The 18867-nt window shown below is 37.7% G+C and overlaps 1 protein-coding gene across 1 annotated transcript in view; it reads right to left on the bottom strand.

Moving 5' to 3' along the window:
• Nucleotides 1-6879: 6879 nt before the first annotated feature.
• LOC124787990 (lipase maturation factor 2-like) overlaps nt 6880-18867 on the bottom strand; it is a 74973-nt gene continuing 62985 nt past the window's right edge. The window contains exons 11-12 of the mRNA XM_047255022.1: nt 16517-16791; nt 6880-8559 (exon numbers count right to left, since the gene is read on the bottom strand). Coding sequence (XP_047110978.1) covers nt 16521-16791 — 271 coding nt within the window. The 3' untranslated portion in view covers nt 6880-8559; nt 16517-16520. The remainder of the gene's footprint in view (nt 8560-16516; nt 16792-18867) is intronic.

Genomic DNA, 18867 nt, shown 5'->3' with positions numbered 1-18867 from the left:
TGTAGTAATTTAACTTTGATATATAGTGTTCACAAACATGTATGAGTATTTGGTTCTATCCTACAGTTAAAGAAGGCATCACTGTAGGCAACTTCCAGCCAGTTGCTGAATTTGCTTCTAGCTCCTCCCCCCCCCCACCCCACCCCACCCCCCAACCTCTCTCATATATCATGAATACTTTTATAAGGAAACTGGTCTTCTAATGAAGCTGTCAAATACAGGGCTATTACAAATGATTGAAGCGATTTCATAAATTCACTGTAGCTCCATTCATTGACATGTGGTCACGACACACTACAGATACCTAGAAAAACTCATAAAGTTTTGTTCGGCTGAAGCTGCACCTCAGGTTTCTGCCGCCAGAGCGCTCGAGAGCGCAGTGAGACAAAATGGCGACAGGAGCCGAGAAAGCGTATGTCGTGCTTGAAATGCACTCGCATCAGTCAGTCATAACAGTGCAACGACACTTCAGGACGAAGTTCAACAAAGATCCAACAACTGATAACGCCATTCGGCGATGGTATGCGCAGTTTAAAGCTTCTGTATGCCTCTGTAAGGGGAAATCAACGGGTCGGCCAGCAGTGAGCGAAGAAACGGTTGAACGCGTGCGGGCAAGTTTCACGCGTAGCCCGCAGAAGTTGACGAATAAAGCAAGCAGGGAGCTAAACGTACCACAGCCGACGGTTTGGAAAATCTTACGGAAAAGGCTAAAGCAGAAGCCTTACCGTTTACAATTGCTACAAGCCCCAACACCCGATGACAAAGTCAAACACTTTGAATTTTCGGCACGGTTGCAACAGCTCATGGAAGAGGATGCGTTCAGTGCGAAACTTGTTTTCAGTGATGAAGCAACATTTTTTCTCAATGGTGAAGTGAACAGACACAATGTGCGAATCTGTGCGGTAGAGAATCCTCACGCATTCGTGCAGCAAATTCGCAATTCACCAAAAGTTAACGTGTTTTGTGCAATCTCAAGGTTTAAAGTTTACGGCCCCTTTTTCTTCTGCTAAAAAAATGTTACAGGACACGTGTATCTGGACATGCTGGAAAATTGGCTCCTGCCACAACTGGAGACCGACAGCGCCGACTTCATCTTTCAACAGGATGGTGCTCCACCGCACTTCCATCATGATGTTCGGCATTCCTTAAACAGGAGATTGGAAAACCGATGGATCGGTCGTGGTGGAGATCATGATCAGTTAATTCATGTCATGGCCTCCACGCTCTCTAACCCCATGCGATTTCTTTCTGTGGGGTTATGTGAAAGATTCAGTGTTTAAACCTCCTCTACCAAGAAACGTGCCAGAACTGCGAGCTCGCATCAACGATGCTTTTGAACTCATTGATGGGGACATGCTGCGCCGAGTGTGGAGGAACTTGATTATTGGCTTGATGTCTGCCGAATCACTAAAGGGGCACATATCGAACATTTGTGAATGCCTAAAAAAACTGAGTTTTTGTATGTGTGTGCAAAGCATTGTGAAAATATCTCAAATAATAAAGTTATTGTAGAGCTGTGAAATCGCTTCAATCATTTGTAATAACCCTGTATAAGTAGAAAATATTTTGCTTGCCAAATGGCAGGAGAAAAGGCACAAGAGGGAAGTCAAAGCCATAGCTTTCAGAACCACAGTACTGGAAGAAATAAAGTTAATGGGATACTAACTGGGGAAATCATTTAAAAAATCCAGCTAAGGGGGGCCCCAACAGGACAGACTGACAGGGAAATCTGCATTAAAACACTTACAAACCAGCTGAGCTAAGAATGAAATTAAAAAGCACAGATAAACAGAATGCAAAGAAAATATGTAAGAATCTGAAAAATATAAAATATTTGCAGCAGGGGAAATTATATTGCTTAACCCCTGATCTGTGCCTGATCCTTAAAGATGGAATAAGTATTAGTTAATGAGATTAAGTGAATAGGAAATTCACAGTTAGGCATTAGGATAGGTACAAATTTCAAGAAATACACCAAGTGATTAGTGTTTAATATATATTAAAGATTTTGTGTGTTAGATTGGATATGGCAATAAAAGATCCACCCCATTGTTACTGTAAATCATGTTACCAAAATGTTAAAAGTGCCATATGAAATATATAACTTACAAACATGTGGAATGTGAAAAAATTAAATTACCTAACTAGAGCATTTTCTATGACTGGACTCACTTTTGATGAGAGACGGGGGAAAAATATGTAGGTATTATGAATGAAACAGCAAGCAGAAAGCCTAGTCTTAATAAAGAAAATGCTAAGCATTGCTTAAAGGACCCTAACCTAATGATATGAAACTTTGATGGGGGAGGGAGGGCAGGGGGAGGAGAGTGATGGAGAAATGAATACAAAAAAGATAAAATAGATGAATAGCAAATGCACACAGTTAAAACAAAATCTTAAGCAGGGCTGAAGAATACACAATTGCAAAATGCACATTTGTCTTTTGAAAACTAAAAGTAAGTAGAAAAATGCAAAAAGTACAAAATGTGAAGAGGAGTCTCAAGTAACAAAGCCATTCCTCTGCTTATATTGCTTCATTTTTCCAGTGTTGTAATCCAGTGGTCAGCATGTTTGTCATGTGGAGGACCCAGATTCAGTTACTGGTACCACCTGAATTCATCTGTGGAAGAATGGACTGGGGTGAAAGCCGGTTGCAGAGCTACTTAAATGATAAACAGAGCTCTAAGATTTGGAAAGTTGGACACAGTGAGGAGAGCATACAAATGACACCACTGGTCAATCAGCAATGTGTGATCTTTAGGGCTTTATTGCAAGTTTTCTTCATCCGTTTGCTTTTCTCTGTCCCAATTCCCTCAGAAGGTCTTCAGAAGATTTCATTTTTATTTCACATTTGTATACCTAGTGTCAGTTTTTATTTACAGTGCAAACATTGATATCATATTCAGCTTTCTGTTTAAGAGTCCCATACTGTCGAAGGTCTTCCTTCTTTATCATATGTTTCTCACACCTATGCTATGCCACAAAAGAAAGCCTAAGTATGTGTGCATGTCATTGTGGTCCACACTAGTTTTACCACACTCTTCACATTACAGTAAATCACAAAGTAGATGTTGCAATATAGTTTTTATAAAATTATGATCAGAAAAAACAACCTGATAAGATCAGAGCAGGGTAAGGAATGCTGAACCAAACAAAATTTTCCAAATAACCATGTCAGAAATGTACTGTTGTGGAGCTGTGACAAAACGACAGCCAATTGATGACGAGTTTTCTGAAGTTCTGTTTGTTTACTGTACAGTCTTATGATTAAGTTGCTGCTGTCAGTGCTTCCACGGTGTTAAGTTTGTAGTGAAGTTCAAGTCAGGGATTTAGAGCGTTTCCTATAAAATGTGACCTGAGTAAAAACATTTAAAATTTCATTTCTGATTTCTGTTTCACCAGTGTCTTAGTGTACACTTACTGAGTTGATGTTTCTGTTAGAATAAAAGTTCATTCATGCTCTCTGTAAATCAGCAAAAATTAAAACATGTTGCCTTTAGGTTTCATTATTATTAATATTGCACCTTAACAGAGTATCACATGTTGACTGCCTTACTGCAGTGCAGTTTCTGCAATACAGCTTAATATTTTAACATTTACCTAGTAACCATCATAGAAAATTTGTTTAATGTAATCAGACTTGGATAGGAATTTAAAGTGTGCCTAGCTTTCACTGATCCAAAATGCTGAAGCACTCACTCCATTCTTTGCACTCTTCAAGGTGTCATTTCTCTTGTTCAGTTCATTTCTTCAGTAGACAAACAGAAGGGAATTTTGAAGGATTATTGATGTACTGTTTAATAGTTCGTCAGCAAGGGCAGCAAATGCCTTATAGACATTATGTTGTTCAATTAGAAGTTCAACAAATCAATGTCAGTCCTATAAAGTGACAAGGTGTTTATTGACGATCCTGGTAAAACACTTGAAAAAACAAAAGTATGTATGTGATATGCAGGAGAATTTGAAACTCAATTTCAGCCTATTATCTAGAAACTGTTTTCCCCCAAACTTTCATTTTCCAATAGTGTTGCAGTAAATAAAGAGTACAATGTTATACGATTACTGTTACAAATATTACGCACACTGATACACAAATAAATTAAGTTCTTGGAATGGAAAAGAATAAAAGTATTTACATCACAGAAATTTTTATTATTTTTCAATGTAGACTGCTCATAGATTAATGCACTTAGTCAATGAAGTTCCAGTGCCTTGATCCCATCTCGAAAATGAGTGTTCTTCAGGCCTGCAAAATAGTTGTCAACTCCAGCTATCAATTCTTCGTTTGAAGTGAATCTTCATCCACTAAGAAAAATTTTCAGTTTTGGGAAGAGATGGAAGTCTGACAGAGCAATATCAGGTGAATAAGGTGGATGTGGCAATTCATGCCTTAGTTCACGTAATTTTTCCATGGCAATGGCATGTTTCTGATCCAGTGATGTTGCAGCACCCATCTTGCAGATAATTTTTTCATTTCTAATTCCTCAGTTACTGTTATATACCCTTTCAGATTACATCTGGCAAGTGTGAGCAATTTCATGTACTTCAGATTAGTGATCCTCCATGACCATTTTGTGCACTTTTGCAATGATTTCTGGAGTGACGCATCTTGGACGACCACTGCGAATTCAGCATGAATGTCCTTTGCTTTCATACCTTTCTTTACGAAGTACTTAATCACTGCTCGAATCTCTCTTTTTTTTTTGTCTTTGCATGTCACTACGTGGGAACAACAGAGGCACGTCACCACCAAAGCACTTGACATGGCACATGTTTACAGGCAATAGTCCATTGAATATCACGTGAACAACTTGTTGCGCTAGTGCTGACCTCTCATGGTGATTCTGAGAACTTTTCAAACCACCCTCGTACATGGACCCAAACATGGTCGGAATATGTAAATGACATTGTATTTCTGAGTGCCTGTGCCTGTACACTGGTGATACAGGTGTACAGGGAAGTGATACCATCAATGCAGGTCTGTAATCATGGGAACCACTCTATAGGAGGATGAGCATGGTTCATCAGTCTGCACTGTTACCAAGTTGTGTTAATAGGAGGGGGGATTGAAGTAAAAACTGCAACCTCACAAGTTTATTAATGGAGTAGTCACGAAATGTGCCACTATCTCCATTGGCTGAGATTACAGGAACGTTACAATCAAAGTTGAGAGTATGTTCAAACACACATGAAGAAACATTTCTCCACCTCACGAAACTTGTCAACAGACAGATCGAACAATCTTGTGCACTATTTGGCTAACGGTAACGCTCGATATCATGCACTCTTCATAGTTTTCCCCTGCACGTTTCTGTATATAATGTCTATCGGCAATAAATCAGTTGTGTTCAGTAACAGACTAACAGTTCAATCTGGAAATCCAATGCAGAAGATTATCTTTTAGAATTTTTTGTTTTGTTTGGGAGCTATTTAAAAATCAGTGAGCCATGAAAGATTATGGAATTTTAAGTTTTAACATGTTGATTGCTGTTCGGAGCCACAGCAGAAACCCTCGCTGATATTTAAAACTGTGTATCTTTCCTTGCAGCAAGTTTTAAGTGAAAAGTCCTGGCGTACTCCAGCTGCAGTCACATTAATTACAAGCCTTGTAATTTCATAAGACCCATTTACCTGTTGTCAGCGATACATAAAAGTATGGCAGTTGTAACAAAATTTCTCGTTTTTGTTTACTGTTGGTAGCCTTGACAATTTGGTATACCTGCATTATTTATTTATTCACTCACAAACAAGGTCAAACAATCAAAATAAGTATCTTAAAGCCAGCACCTACTATTTAAATTGGCTGCAGATCAGGTCACAGGCTAGTACCAGATCCATCTCTAATTTTTGCTGAATTTCTGGAGGAAACGATTAACAGCAATGTATCAAACTACCTTCTGAGCAAGATAAGCAGGCAACCTTAACATAAAATGTTAAGGGGGTGGGGGGGGAGGAGGACTTATTTGGCTGTGTATTTTGCACGCTCAGTAACCAGTATACGTCTACAGAACAGAGTTAAGTATTTAGACAGTTACAAAAAGAAAACTGAATACGTATTTTAGTAACTATGGTCATAGTTAAAATTTAGACACATGTATCACTCGAAAATGTTTAATGCAATAAAACTAGTGCTGCTTGCACTAACCGTCCATGATGTAAAAGAGCCATGCCTGACTGCATGTCACAGCTCTTCAAATTTCAAAATTGTGCCAATTTGCATTTTGGCCTTCAAAATTACCGGTAGCATGAACAATATTTGCTACAATATCCATTCCCTGGCCCACATTTGCCTTTTGGTAGCTGATGTTTCATTGAATACAGACTTTTGCTTTGTATGTCAGGTGAATGAATGTACCCAAATGAAATTCACTGTATGTTGCTCCAAACCTACAATCTTGTTTATAGATAATTCAGAAGGAATAGAAGGTCAGACCTTCATGATAAAGTCTTACCCGACAGGTAAGAGGCTAAGATTTTGTTTTGTCAGTGTGCTGTATAACTGATGTGTGGCACTTGCTTATCATCTATAGAGGCATGAAAAAGTGAGACATCGGTAGAGAATGACTTCCATTGAAATCTACTTCTAACCTCATTATGTTTTGTCTTTTTTGTGAGTTTTACAGTGTTGTGATATGAAACAGTCTGTCATATTAGTATCTTTTAGTAATATTTTATGAGAAAGGCAGTTCTGTCAGGCAGAGTTGCCCCACTGATACTCTATTAATGTCAACACTGCCAGTTCTGCAGTTGGCACATGTAACAGAGTAAGGGAGTAACTTTTTGTAAGTGTAATGAACCACTGAATAAAAGATTACAAAGAGTAAATCAAAATAAAAATTGCATCATCATTAAATCTTCATAAAAAAATATATACATAAGCAGTGAGATAGGAGCCTTTAAATTTATTATACTTATTCACTCATTTGAACATATACATCTGCCATTCTTGAATTTCTTATTTTAAAGTACTTCTTACAAATGTTCACTGCATTTTTATTTTATTACTTAAAACTTTGCACTTAACTGCTGCTATCAACTAAAGAGAAAATACTTAGTTCCACTAAAATATTAAGTCACAACATAGAAAGAAGTCTTGTTTCAGTTACATATTTTTCACTAACTTTATGCTACACAATTGCATTTCACAATCTTCAAAAATGATCCCAGTATTGTATTGTGATACACAATGCAAGGTAACAATCTAAAACTTGTTCTCATACGACTTACATTCCTGAGTATCCTTGAGTTATTACAGCTTTCAGTGGAAAGTGGAGACAATTTTACTTGTTCTGGAGAGTTTAGCAAAAATATGTCATGGATTAGACTGCACTTCTTACAGATCAACAACTAAATAATACAGCAACTCTCACACAACACAAAAGAAAAAGTGATCAAAAAAAATACATAAAACCTATCAATTCTATTAAATTGGTGTAAAAACATTAGAAAATAATAAATTGTCTTTTAAGGACGTCAGTGATTCAGTCTGTTATACATCAAACCACGATATATGACAATACAAACAAAATATAAAATATTCTGAAATTATGAATCTGAACAACTAATTCCAACAATAAAAAACAAACATTTAATACATACGAAATTCTCTACATCTCACTTTCTGAAAAGCCTAAGAACAGTTTATATTTTTTGTTGTTGATATGATTACTCATTCTACTGATACATAATTCCTATTGTTCCTGGTAAATGAAAAAGTCCATGTAAATTTGATACATAGATATCTCAGACAGTGTACCCAACTGTAAATATCAAGAAACCTCATATGAATATGGCAGATAAGGTAAATCTATTGTGAGGATGAAGAAAGAACAGAATGTAAGACTTGAAAATGCACAAAGTAACTCAATATGAAACTTTTTCTATGACTAAGGAAGAATGTAATACAAGCTGAGGCAATACAACAAAGATAGGGGTTAATTTGCTAGTAAAGCAGAATTGAGGCATTTAGAAAAGTGCAGTAAGAACATGAAACTGCACTAAGATAGGTTACTGCCTACTCAGCGTATAAATGAAAGCACAAAACAATATGATAGCTAGGAGAAACTGACATAAGAGGTGGAAATTCTTCAAGTGAGAAGAAAACATACTTTTATTACTTACTTCTGACAAACCGTCACAAATATCATTTGTTGAATACACATTTATTTCTATTTTCTTGTTTCTTCTTTTGGCTTTTAAATGGAGGACTGACTTTTCTATTACATTAATATTGATATCACTATGAAATCTGCAACTCATTACAGATTTCTGTTGTTTAATAAGATTAAAACTAACCTGCAAATTTGGGCATTATATAAAATTAAATCCTTAAGCTCAAAGGGAACCAAACATTTCTTTTAATATTAAAGTTTTCTTCTTGCAGTGGAAATAACTGACATAATTTAAACACAATCAAAACAGTGCAGCATAAGTCCAAAAGACAGAATAAAACAACTTGTCACACAGAGTATAAATGCAATCCACAATCAGATCTAAAAAGTCCACGAAGAGTAACAGTATTCACTGCAAAAGGGCTAACAGCAGCGGCAGCACAAAACCCTAGAACACAGAGAGGTTATCAATGCAGGAACAATTGATACTGGAGAGTGAAGATAGCATCATGGCATACTGATTGATAACTACTATGTTAAATATGGATATTAATTTCTAAACAAACAAATACAGAATTCTACAAAATACCTTAAAGATAACCTTCCCACAACACCTGTTAATATCATTTGTTTGAAATAGGTTCAGTGCACCTTTTTCGCACTATCTGTTCTGGTCCAGTTACTTTTAAGACCTAGTGAATCATATAGAGTTCTCTCTTTTATTCTCCAGAAGCACATGTACACTAAAATTTCACTAAGCAGGTTCTGAATAATTATTATTTTGTTAAAAATGTCAAGATAATTTGTATAGTTCCAACAATGTCACAGTGAGAATAAAAGCTGCTACACATACTGTTTAAATCATAATGAGAAACAACATTTCAGGGAACAAACATGAATAATTTCATTAATTATGCCACATTATTGCCTCTATGAAAAGAATATCTTGTTAACATCATGAGCTGCAGATAAAATCATTTAATTGCCTGACCAGTATTTAGGCACAGAGTAGCATCTGATACAGACGTTATTATGTTGTAGATATGATATGACTATGTTTGTCCTCTGTACCAAAAGTTACTGACAATGGGTTCTATGTCCAAATACCAGTTTCACAATTAAATATTTGACATGGAACTCATGGTGTTAATAAGATGTTCTTCAACAACAACTAGTTCAGATTCATCCATCTGACAATCATGAAATTACCTTGGATAGTTATTTGTAGATCTTCTATAGTATTTTCTGCAATAGCTGATACCTTGGCTACAACACAGGTACAAAGATCTTGTGTGTTCATTCTACGTTATGAAATAGGATACACTGTTACTCGCCACATAGAGGACGTGTTGAGTGATAAGACAAGCACACTGGAACAAGATTGCTTGATATTATCCCTGATTATTAGCTGTTAATTCAGCAATCTTCTTTCAATGTGTGTCTGCTCCTCAATACCACATCTATGTCAAAAGTAGCAATCTACGAGGTGAGATTGGAAAGTTTTAAGAATGGATCTGCTACTGCTTATTGGTTTGGAGGGCAGGTATACGGAGGGTGGGGGTAGGTCATTACCTTGTCCTTTAACACCCTCTGACAGGAAACTGTGTTTCCTTTATTCAGTTCATTGTGGCAGCTGGTTGAGTGCGGATCTGTTAGGGCTTGTTGCCGGAATCTGTCAGCATGATAATGGATGTAAAAACAGAGCAACAAGTTGTGTGAATTTCTTTTTAAAACTGGGAAATCAGCTCTGGAGACTTATGAACTATTAAAAACAGCTTTTGGAGATAATTGTATGAGCCAGTCAAATGTTTTTGTCTGGTTCAACAGATTTAAAAATGGTCGCGAATCATTTGGAGATGAACCACGGTCCTGCCGTCCTTCCACCTCAAAAACGAATGAAAATGTTGTGAAAGTTCGCTACTTAGTGTGCTCTGATCATAGACTTACAATCAGGGAGATGGCTGATGAACTTCATTTAAGATTCTATGCAGTTCATTCAATTTTAACTGAAGATCTGAACATGCGCTGAGTGTCCACAAAACTCATTCCAATAGTGTTGTCAAGAGACCAGAGACAATACCGACTTGAAGTGTGCCAAGAAATGATTAATCAGACTAAAAATGACCCAATTTGTTAAATAGGGTAATTAAAGGTGATGAATTGTGGGTATATGGATATGATCCTGAAACCAAAGTGCAGTCTTCACAGTGGAAGACTCCGGGTTCACCACGACCAAAAAAAGCACGGCTAAGTCGGTTGAACGTGAAGACAATGTTGGTGATTTTTTCTCCCTTGATTCTACTGGTATTGTGCATCATGAATTTACCCCTGGAGGACAGGCAATTAACCAGGAATACTATAAATGTGTCCTTCAGAGTTTGTGTGAAAGGTGCGTAAGAAAAGGCCTGCATTGTGGAAAGACAGGAGTTGGGTGCTACACCTTGACAATGCTCTGACTCATCGTGCCTTCTCCATCGTTGAATTTTTGACCAAATTAAAAATTCCTGTGCTTCCACAACTGCCATTTTCCCCTGATTTGGCCCCTGTGGACTTTACCTGTTTCCTAAACTGAAATTTTCACTGAAAGGGAAGCGATTTGACTCTATTGAAGACAGCCAGGCAAATACAGAGAGCGTCCCACACACGTCAGGAAAAAAATTCCGAGGAATGTTTCCAACAGTGGAAACACCATTGGAGTCTGTGTGTTCAGTCAGAAGGTAACTATTTTGAAGGATATTCATCACAGTAGCAAGTAAGTACCACCATTGTACTATCACAAGCCCATTCTTAAAACTTTCCAATCACACTTTGTATTCTCTTTTTTCATTTGTTGTATTCCATCCCAGATTTTCCACTGTTTGTTCCTGTGCTCATTCTGCTACCTATGTGACCCTTGTGGTAACAGGATATCCTTCATAACGGAGATCATAAAGCTGATGTGAAGTTGACATTTGTTCTAAAACTTCTCTTTATTGATGAAATGTGTAATTTTGATTATGACCAATTAATGTAGACTTAAAACTGCTACTTTTTCTGCACTACAACACTACCTGCCACTAGGTTCTACATCATACTGTTCAATAGCCTCTGCTCAACAGTGTATACTGTCAGTCAGATCTAATTGTTTTCAATGCTAACACAATGTTACATTCTTAAATTCTCTGACCACGTAGTGCTTCACAGACGTCAGTGATGCCTAAATTTTTTTGGGACCTGAAACCGGAGTCAAATACATATCTATTTCAAGAGTCTTCTCCATCACTGAGCCATTGGACAACAGGAATGCAACATGCATGCTGAACTGGTAAGCAGGGTATAGATGTCTAAATCAACACAGTTCTTGATGTGTAAAATGTGGCATCTCTTCTTATTCCTTAAACAAGTCAGGACACGCAGCACAAGTCTGGATGTCAATAACCCAAGGATTATCACTATGGGGTGAAGAAAAATTGTAAATGTTGTGCAGTCATGAAATTCAGGTGATTTAGATGCCTCAGTGAAAGGTGGAAGTGAACGTTTGACACCAAGTGAAAACCATTTCATATGGCAATGGCTTGACACCACAATCAGTAGAACATACAGCACTTGTGCCTCTAAACTCACAGTGGCTAGTTAAGTTACCATTTAATGGTGGGAAGAGCAAACTTTGTTGAAAGGTTAGGTTATTTGAGCCACTTGACAACTGGAAGCCCAAGAAGACTATTACTCTTCACCTAGAGTGTTTCTGAGAACACCTAATACTCCAAATAATAGTTTCATTTTCAGTATTCCGCCAGTTGCTCACAGTCATCTGGTCACAAAGGCAGAATTGCAGGTTAAGTACCCTAGAGACCAAAACTTGGCACAAACACAGTGTTTCCTAAGCCCTGTCACTTATTTAGCAAATATATAACTTAGACTCTGCATGTGTTCCACACATAATCATTACAAATTGCAGTTTACATTGGTAGCAGCACTAATAATTAATCAGTGATGGACTTAAAATGTGTTGGAGCCCGAAGAAAAATTTGAGTTTGGAACAGACATGTTATAGAATTAAGAGGCACTGCCAAATACAAATGCCTGTCCTTTTGCATGACATTGTTATCTCAAGATGGAGACCTGAATTGAAGCAGTAGACCACAACACAAGTCATGAGATTAAGTGTGAGATACTGATGTATTTCAATTGGATTTTTTTAAAAGGAAAGCTCTACTGTACTGGGTGGTTATAATTAAACTTTTCCTCAGAGGTTGAAAATACCGCTTCAGTTGTAAATTTCTTTTATTATTACAGGACCAGTGTTGGGCACTTATAAGCCCATCTTAAAAGAGCCCGAAACTGATTGTGTAATAATGAAAGAAATTTACAACTGAAGTGATATTTTCAATCTCTGGTATAATGCTCGGTTGCGGATGTTCATCCAACAGGATTGTTTGTAAACTTTTCCTTTTTAACTTATAATAATACGGTAAACAATTACCGTGCAAGTACCAAATTTGGCAGCATTAATGTCCAGAGTATGGGGTGCATCATTTCCATGTGTCACAGTGCTACATTCCAGTTCCAACCATGAACACCAGGTGTCGTGATCAGTCATTGTGATTCATAGTCTTACACACCTGACCAGTCACAGTGCACTTGTTGACGTGTCAACATGAGCTTGAACAAAAGGAGCAGGGCAGCATTAGTGGTGAAGCTCTGTTATCAAAACAACAGTAATGCTGCATCTGCACCTCAAGAATATTGCCGGCTTAAAGGATTACGGAAGGGTCCTCTTTCTCCACCTGTTGTGCGGAGCTGGTGAAGTTCGAATCGACTGGAGAACTGGGCATCGCTAAGGGAAGAGGCCGATGAGCAGTTGCACCACAGGTGGTTGATGAAATTGCTGTTGCTATAGCAGACAACGCTGCGTGCAATCTCGATTGTCAGGCACTGCATGTGCTGTATCACGACAGTTGCACGACCTGTGGTCCACTTCGAACCATTCTCAAATGATATCCATACGAGATCCATATCGTAAGCACGTTTCATCACAGGACGCACAATGACATGTTGACTTCACTCACCACTTTCTCAAAAGGATTGAAGTAGTTGCTGTCTGGCCCCTTCACCTCCAGTCATTGTGCATAAAGTTCCTCTGTATGGTGAACGTGTCACAGTATGGTGTAGCTTCATGGCTACGTTTATCATAGGCCCATTCTTTTCTGAACAGGTTGGTGCTCAAGGACCAAAGATGTGCAGTGTGACTGGTCAGCGTTACTACGATATATTTCGCCAGCATGTCATATTCGCCCTACAGGAGAGAGGCACTTTGAACTCAACACTTTTCATGCAAGATGGGGCCCGACCTTACATTGTTCATGACATTCACCTGCTTGTCCATGACACATTTGGAAACAATCAAATTATCAGCCAATCATTTCCAAATGCTTGGCCAGAACGATAACCTGATCTCACTCCTTGTAATTTCTGGTTGTGGGGCTACCTGAAGGACAGGGTTTACCAGGGTAACATTCACACAAGTGCTGATCTGCAGCGCAGCATATCAAGAGAGGTAGCCAGCATACCTACAGACATGCTTCATTCTGCTGTGCTGAATGCAGTTCTGTGCTTTCAGACTCTTCTGGACACTGATGGGTGCCATAATGAGCCCCTTTGGTAGCAGTAATGGTACCGGTGTGTAACGGTATTATGTACAATAGTAGCACATTAAAAGAGTTCCAGTTGAATTGATTCTCCATTATTTCTCTTCCCCATGTCCTTGCCATTAATTGATACCAACTTTGGTACTCATATGGTAATTACTTTCCATGTTACGTGTTAAATAGGGAAAGTGTAATTATAACCGCCCAGTAAATCAGAAAGAGAAACACTTACTTCTAACTGATTAACATACTTTGATTTTCACAGTACAGACTTTTCAGGTGTTCATTGCTCCAACTCACCAATTTTCTTTCCCTTATGACTGTGGAAATGGAGCTACACCTCACCATTGTTTGATGCCATAATTGTCTCTCAAACTGCTGGAATTTATTAAGAAGCCTTGGACTAACACAACAGTGTTGGCAGAATCCAAAATACTCTGTACTAATATATTATTAATTTCCTTGATCATCTTCCAAATGTATCTCCCCCTTCACACAGACCCCCATCCCACAAAGCACAGCCCACTCAAGCACCTATTTAATATCTAACTGATCCTCAAATCTCTGAGACTTTAAAGTATTTTTTTCTCCCCTGGCATCAGTACGGAAAAGTCAATGACAAAATGTAGTGACTTTCCTTACATTATCATAAATGTCATTTCAGTTACACACACCAACAAAAAGTTACAAGACTCTAAAAAATAATATGCTATTCCATGTATTAACTTCTCAAAATGAGTAAGCAAGTAGCAGCTTCAAACTTCATATAAAAATTAAATTCTCTCTTTCCAATCTGTAACTTTTTTTTTTATTTTAAAAATGAATTTGAGTGAAGAAAATTATTTTTAACCATGAACCAGTGGGACTTTCCGCTCTGGAATTTCAAGAGTTCTGATGGTTTTACGTTGCTAATCTTGATACAGTATCTACTATTCACTTGTTTCCCACAATACATACTGCGTGTACACGTTATTCTCTCTCAAAATATGGAGATGAGAAATCCACTAATAAATGCTACTTCAGAGATAAATGTATCCAGATGAACATTTTATCAGAGATAGTTTGAAACAGCTTTATTTTCTGCACATAAATATTGAAAATGTACCGAATTTTCAATTACCAGTATTGCATATCATATGGCAAACCCCAATTTCAAAAGATAATATGTGTAAGAACTTGTTTGCAAAACAGACAGTGCATGAACACAATGTCGTATCAGTGTGCTCAATACTCTGCTGCCACATCAATTATGGGTGGCTGACTGGTCTCTATAAAGCACCATGTAATGCAAGGTAGGATTAAGCCACAGAACCTAGCATCTTAGAAGAAAGAAACACTTATACTTGTCTGCTACCTTAAGCCCACAAAAGTTGATGTATTCACTATATTTACAAATGATAACTTCTGGAAGACAAAAATCGAATTTCAAAAATCTTTTTTGAGTGTTGTGTTTACATGTTAAGGGTTGATAGGGTTTTGCTAGACTGGTCAAATATTGCATCTGCAAATAAGCTGCTCTGGTTTCTTTTTTTAGTTAGCACAATGGCTGATTCTCTTCAATTAAATATTAGAGGTTGATAACTTCATACTCAGTCTAATACTCCTATTTCTCTTTCACATCACAAAAAGTCAATCCATCCATATTTGCCAAAAAGTTTTAGCAAAAAGACATAACCTGATAACCCTAGCACATTTCAAAAGACTTTTACACATTTACATGTGAGTGAAAATCAATTGAGGAAGTTGAAATCTATCTGGCAACTAGAACAATATTTCCAGAGTCAGTACTGTAGTGTTTATATGACCAACCAGAAGTGGAATTGGAAAACTTGTTTACAAAATCTGGTTTCAGAAGCCCCATGTAAACATAGTGGATGCAGACAGTAACATGGCAAACTAAGTGGTGGATGTTTTAGAATGTGTGTGTGACACACACACACACACACACACACACACACACACACACACACACACACACACACACAAATGTCTGGTCTTAACCACTTCCTTTACAACTCTGCCAAACTGTGCAATCAAAAACATGGTAGCTGTTACTAAACTATTTTGTGTTGTGTATTGTTCATTGTTTTCCTTTCCTATTTTGAAATGAGTGAAAAGTCTAATCCTGGTCCACTATAGAGTTCAATTAGAGCCCCCATAACACCAGAAGCGATTGGCTCCATCCCCCCTGGCAGTCATAATTCTAGTTTGTTTATGCTTAAGAATGACTGCCCATTTATAGTGTCCACGCTTTGACTATAGGTGACAAAAAAATAAAAAATAAAAAAGTCCGTAAACTTATTTCAACCACACCGAAATCTCCTAACATGTGAATAGTGCTTTTCAGTCCTATTTCTAGGCACAGTACCTTGTTGGTTCTATCTGTAGCAATGTGAAGCGTGGGTCCGACGGCTATGAAGAGCCACCAAAGGTAAAAAAAAAATTCTCCGTATTTCGTAATTACTGAATTGGTAGCAAAAGAAAAATAATGTTGAGAGCTCCTTAAATCAAAGAAGCACTCAAAAATGCTACTGGTTCTCAACAAATAATCATTTGTTGGAAGGTCAAACAGAGCCCAAAAAGAAAAGAAAAAAATAAATAAATAAATAAAAACCATATCAGGGGAAAAAACTGTTTTAAGGTTTCGCAAAAGCAAACATTCCAGTCAAAAAGCCTCCCAATCATCATTCTTTTAACAGTCAATTTCAGTGCCTTGTCTTCAGGCATGTAGCGTGACAACCTTTCCAATTTCACACACATTCCAAAAATATTGTTTACCTTTTTACTTTCTTGAACCAGAACTAGCAGATCCAGCAACAATAGCACAGCCAGCTGTGAAGAGTGACCACATAAGAATTGCAGGATCAACTGCTGTTGCCAATTTCCTTAAGCGGTCCAACAGCATTTTGAGCCAAGGTATCACAGTAGGGTCTTTGCGAGAGTCTGTCAAGATTTTCACATTTCGCAGATATTCAAGAAGAGGAGGATGATCCCGGGAGAAAATGGGAAAATATTCACCAACCCGTTCTCGTGTCCACCAAGCTGAGGCTGACCTGAAGGAGGAATATTAAGTATTTTAGTGCCTGGATACTGTCATATTTCCTATTTTAAACATAATAATCAAGTCACTTTATATTTAACATCAATTAATTCAAGGTGTTAATGGAAACAGTACAATAATTTCTGATGTTAAAAACGAGACATATGATTATGGTATACTTCAGCAGAATTGCTTCAAGACAGCCAAAATTCAATTCTGTTAAAGCCACAAATTTTTTTCAAACACCTCCAGTCATTAATTTTTTGTGCGAATTCGAAATATCAAACATTATTGGCAGATGTTTCGAATTTGCACTAACTTTTTTTACTCCTTCCTGGAACACATACTTAGCGTTTCAGGTAGAACTATTTTAATTTTCAATAGAAACAATCTAAAAAGTTTGCTGGCACTTTTAAGTTAGTATTTAGGTAAGCGTCTCAAATACATGTGATTTTAGTCAAGTGATTCCTCAGCAGGTTGACGACAGGGTGATGTGGGTACATGACAGCAAAGTCTTTAGCACCAGAATGAAAAGGTTATGAAATGAGTGGTGGTAAAATAGAGTAACATAACTACAAAACTTCAACTACAATTAAATGTAATAATTTAAAAAAATTGTGCACACACAGAGAAACACAAAAATTGTGTATTGTTTCGGGCATAAAACTTAAGGACTAAAAAAGGAAGGTGTGTCGGAAAAATTAAAAGTTAATTACTGAAAGATCACTAGAGGGGGGGGGGGGGGGGGGGGGGGGGAAAGGATAAGCCAACCACTCTGAATCATACTAAAATCTCCTGCCTAAAAGTTAAGGTCGAAGTGCAGGGGGTAGATCGCAACCGAAACTTGCTTCTGCCCTCTTGTTGTTATGGTCTTCAATCCTGGGACTGGCTTGATGCAGCTCTCCATGCTACTCTATCCTGTGGAAGCTGCTTCATCTCCCAGTACCTACTGCAGCCTACATCCTTCTGAATCTGCTTAGTGTATTCATCTCTTGGTCTCCCTCTTCGATTTTTACCCTCCACGCTGCCCTCCAATGCTAAATTTGTGATCCCTTGATGCCTCAGAACATGTCATACCAACCGGTCCCTTCTTCTCCCGAATTCTATTCAGTACCTCCTCATTAGTTATGTGATCTACCCATCTAATCTTCAGCATTCTTCTGTAGCACCACATTTCGAAAGATTCTTTTCTCTTCTTGTCCAAAATATTTATTGTCCATGTTTCTCTTCCATACATGGCTACACTCCATACAAATACTTTCAGAAACGACTTCCTGACACTTAAATCTATACTTGATGTTAACAAATTTCTCTTCTTCAGAAACGCTTTCTTTGCCATTGCGTCTATATTTTATATCCTCTCTACTTCGACCATCATCAGTTATTTTGCTCCCCAAATAGCAAAACTCCTTTACTACTTTAAGTGTCTCATTTCCTAATCTAATTCCCTCAGCATCACCCAACTTAATTCAACTACATTCCATTACCCTTGTCTTGCTTTTGTTGATGTTCATCTTATACCCTCCTTTCAAGACAGTGTCCATTCCGTTCAACTGCTCTTCCAAGTCCTTTGCTGTTTCTGACAGAATTAGAACGTCATCGGCGAACCTCAAAGTTTTTATTTCTTCTCCATGGATTTTAATACCTATTCTGAACTTTTCTTTTGTTTTCTTTACTGCTTGCTCAATATACAGTTTGAATAACATCGGGGAGAGGCTACAACCCTGTCTCACTCCATTCCCAACCTCTGCTTCCCTTTCGTGACCCTCGACTGTTATAACTGCCCTCTGGTTTCTGTACAAATTGTAAATAGCCTTTTGCTCCCTGTATTTTACCCCTGCCACCTTCAGAATTTGAAAGAGAGATTTCCAGTCAACATTGCCAAAAGCTTTCTCTAAGTCTACAAATGCTAGAAACTTAGGTTTGTCTTTCCTTAATCTTTCTTCTAAGATAAGTCGTAGGGTCAGTATTGCCTCACGTGTTCCAACATTTCTACGGAATCCAAACTGATCTTCCCCGAGGTCAGTTTCTACGAGTTTTTCCATTCGTCTGTAAAGAATTCGTGTTAGTATTTTGCAGCTGTGATTTA

This window comes from Schistocerca piceifrons, chromosome 3, assembly GCF_021461385.2.
Source record: "Schistocerca piceifrons isolate TAMUIC-IGC-003096 chromosome 3, iqSchPice1.1, whole genome shotgun sequence".
Classification (NCBI taxonomy): Eukaryota; Metazoa; Arthropoda; class Insecta; order Orthoptera; family Acrididae; genus Schistocerca; species Schistocerca piceifrons.
This window is presented reverse-complemented; position numbering and strand designations above follow the sequence as displayed.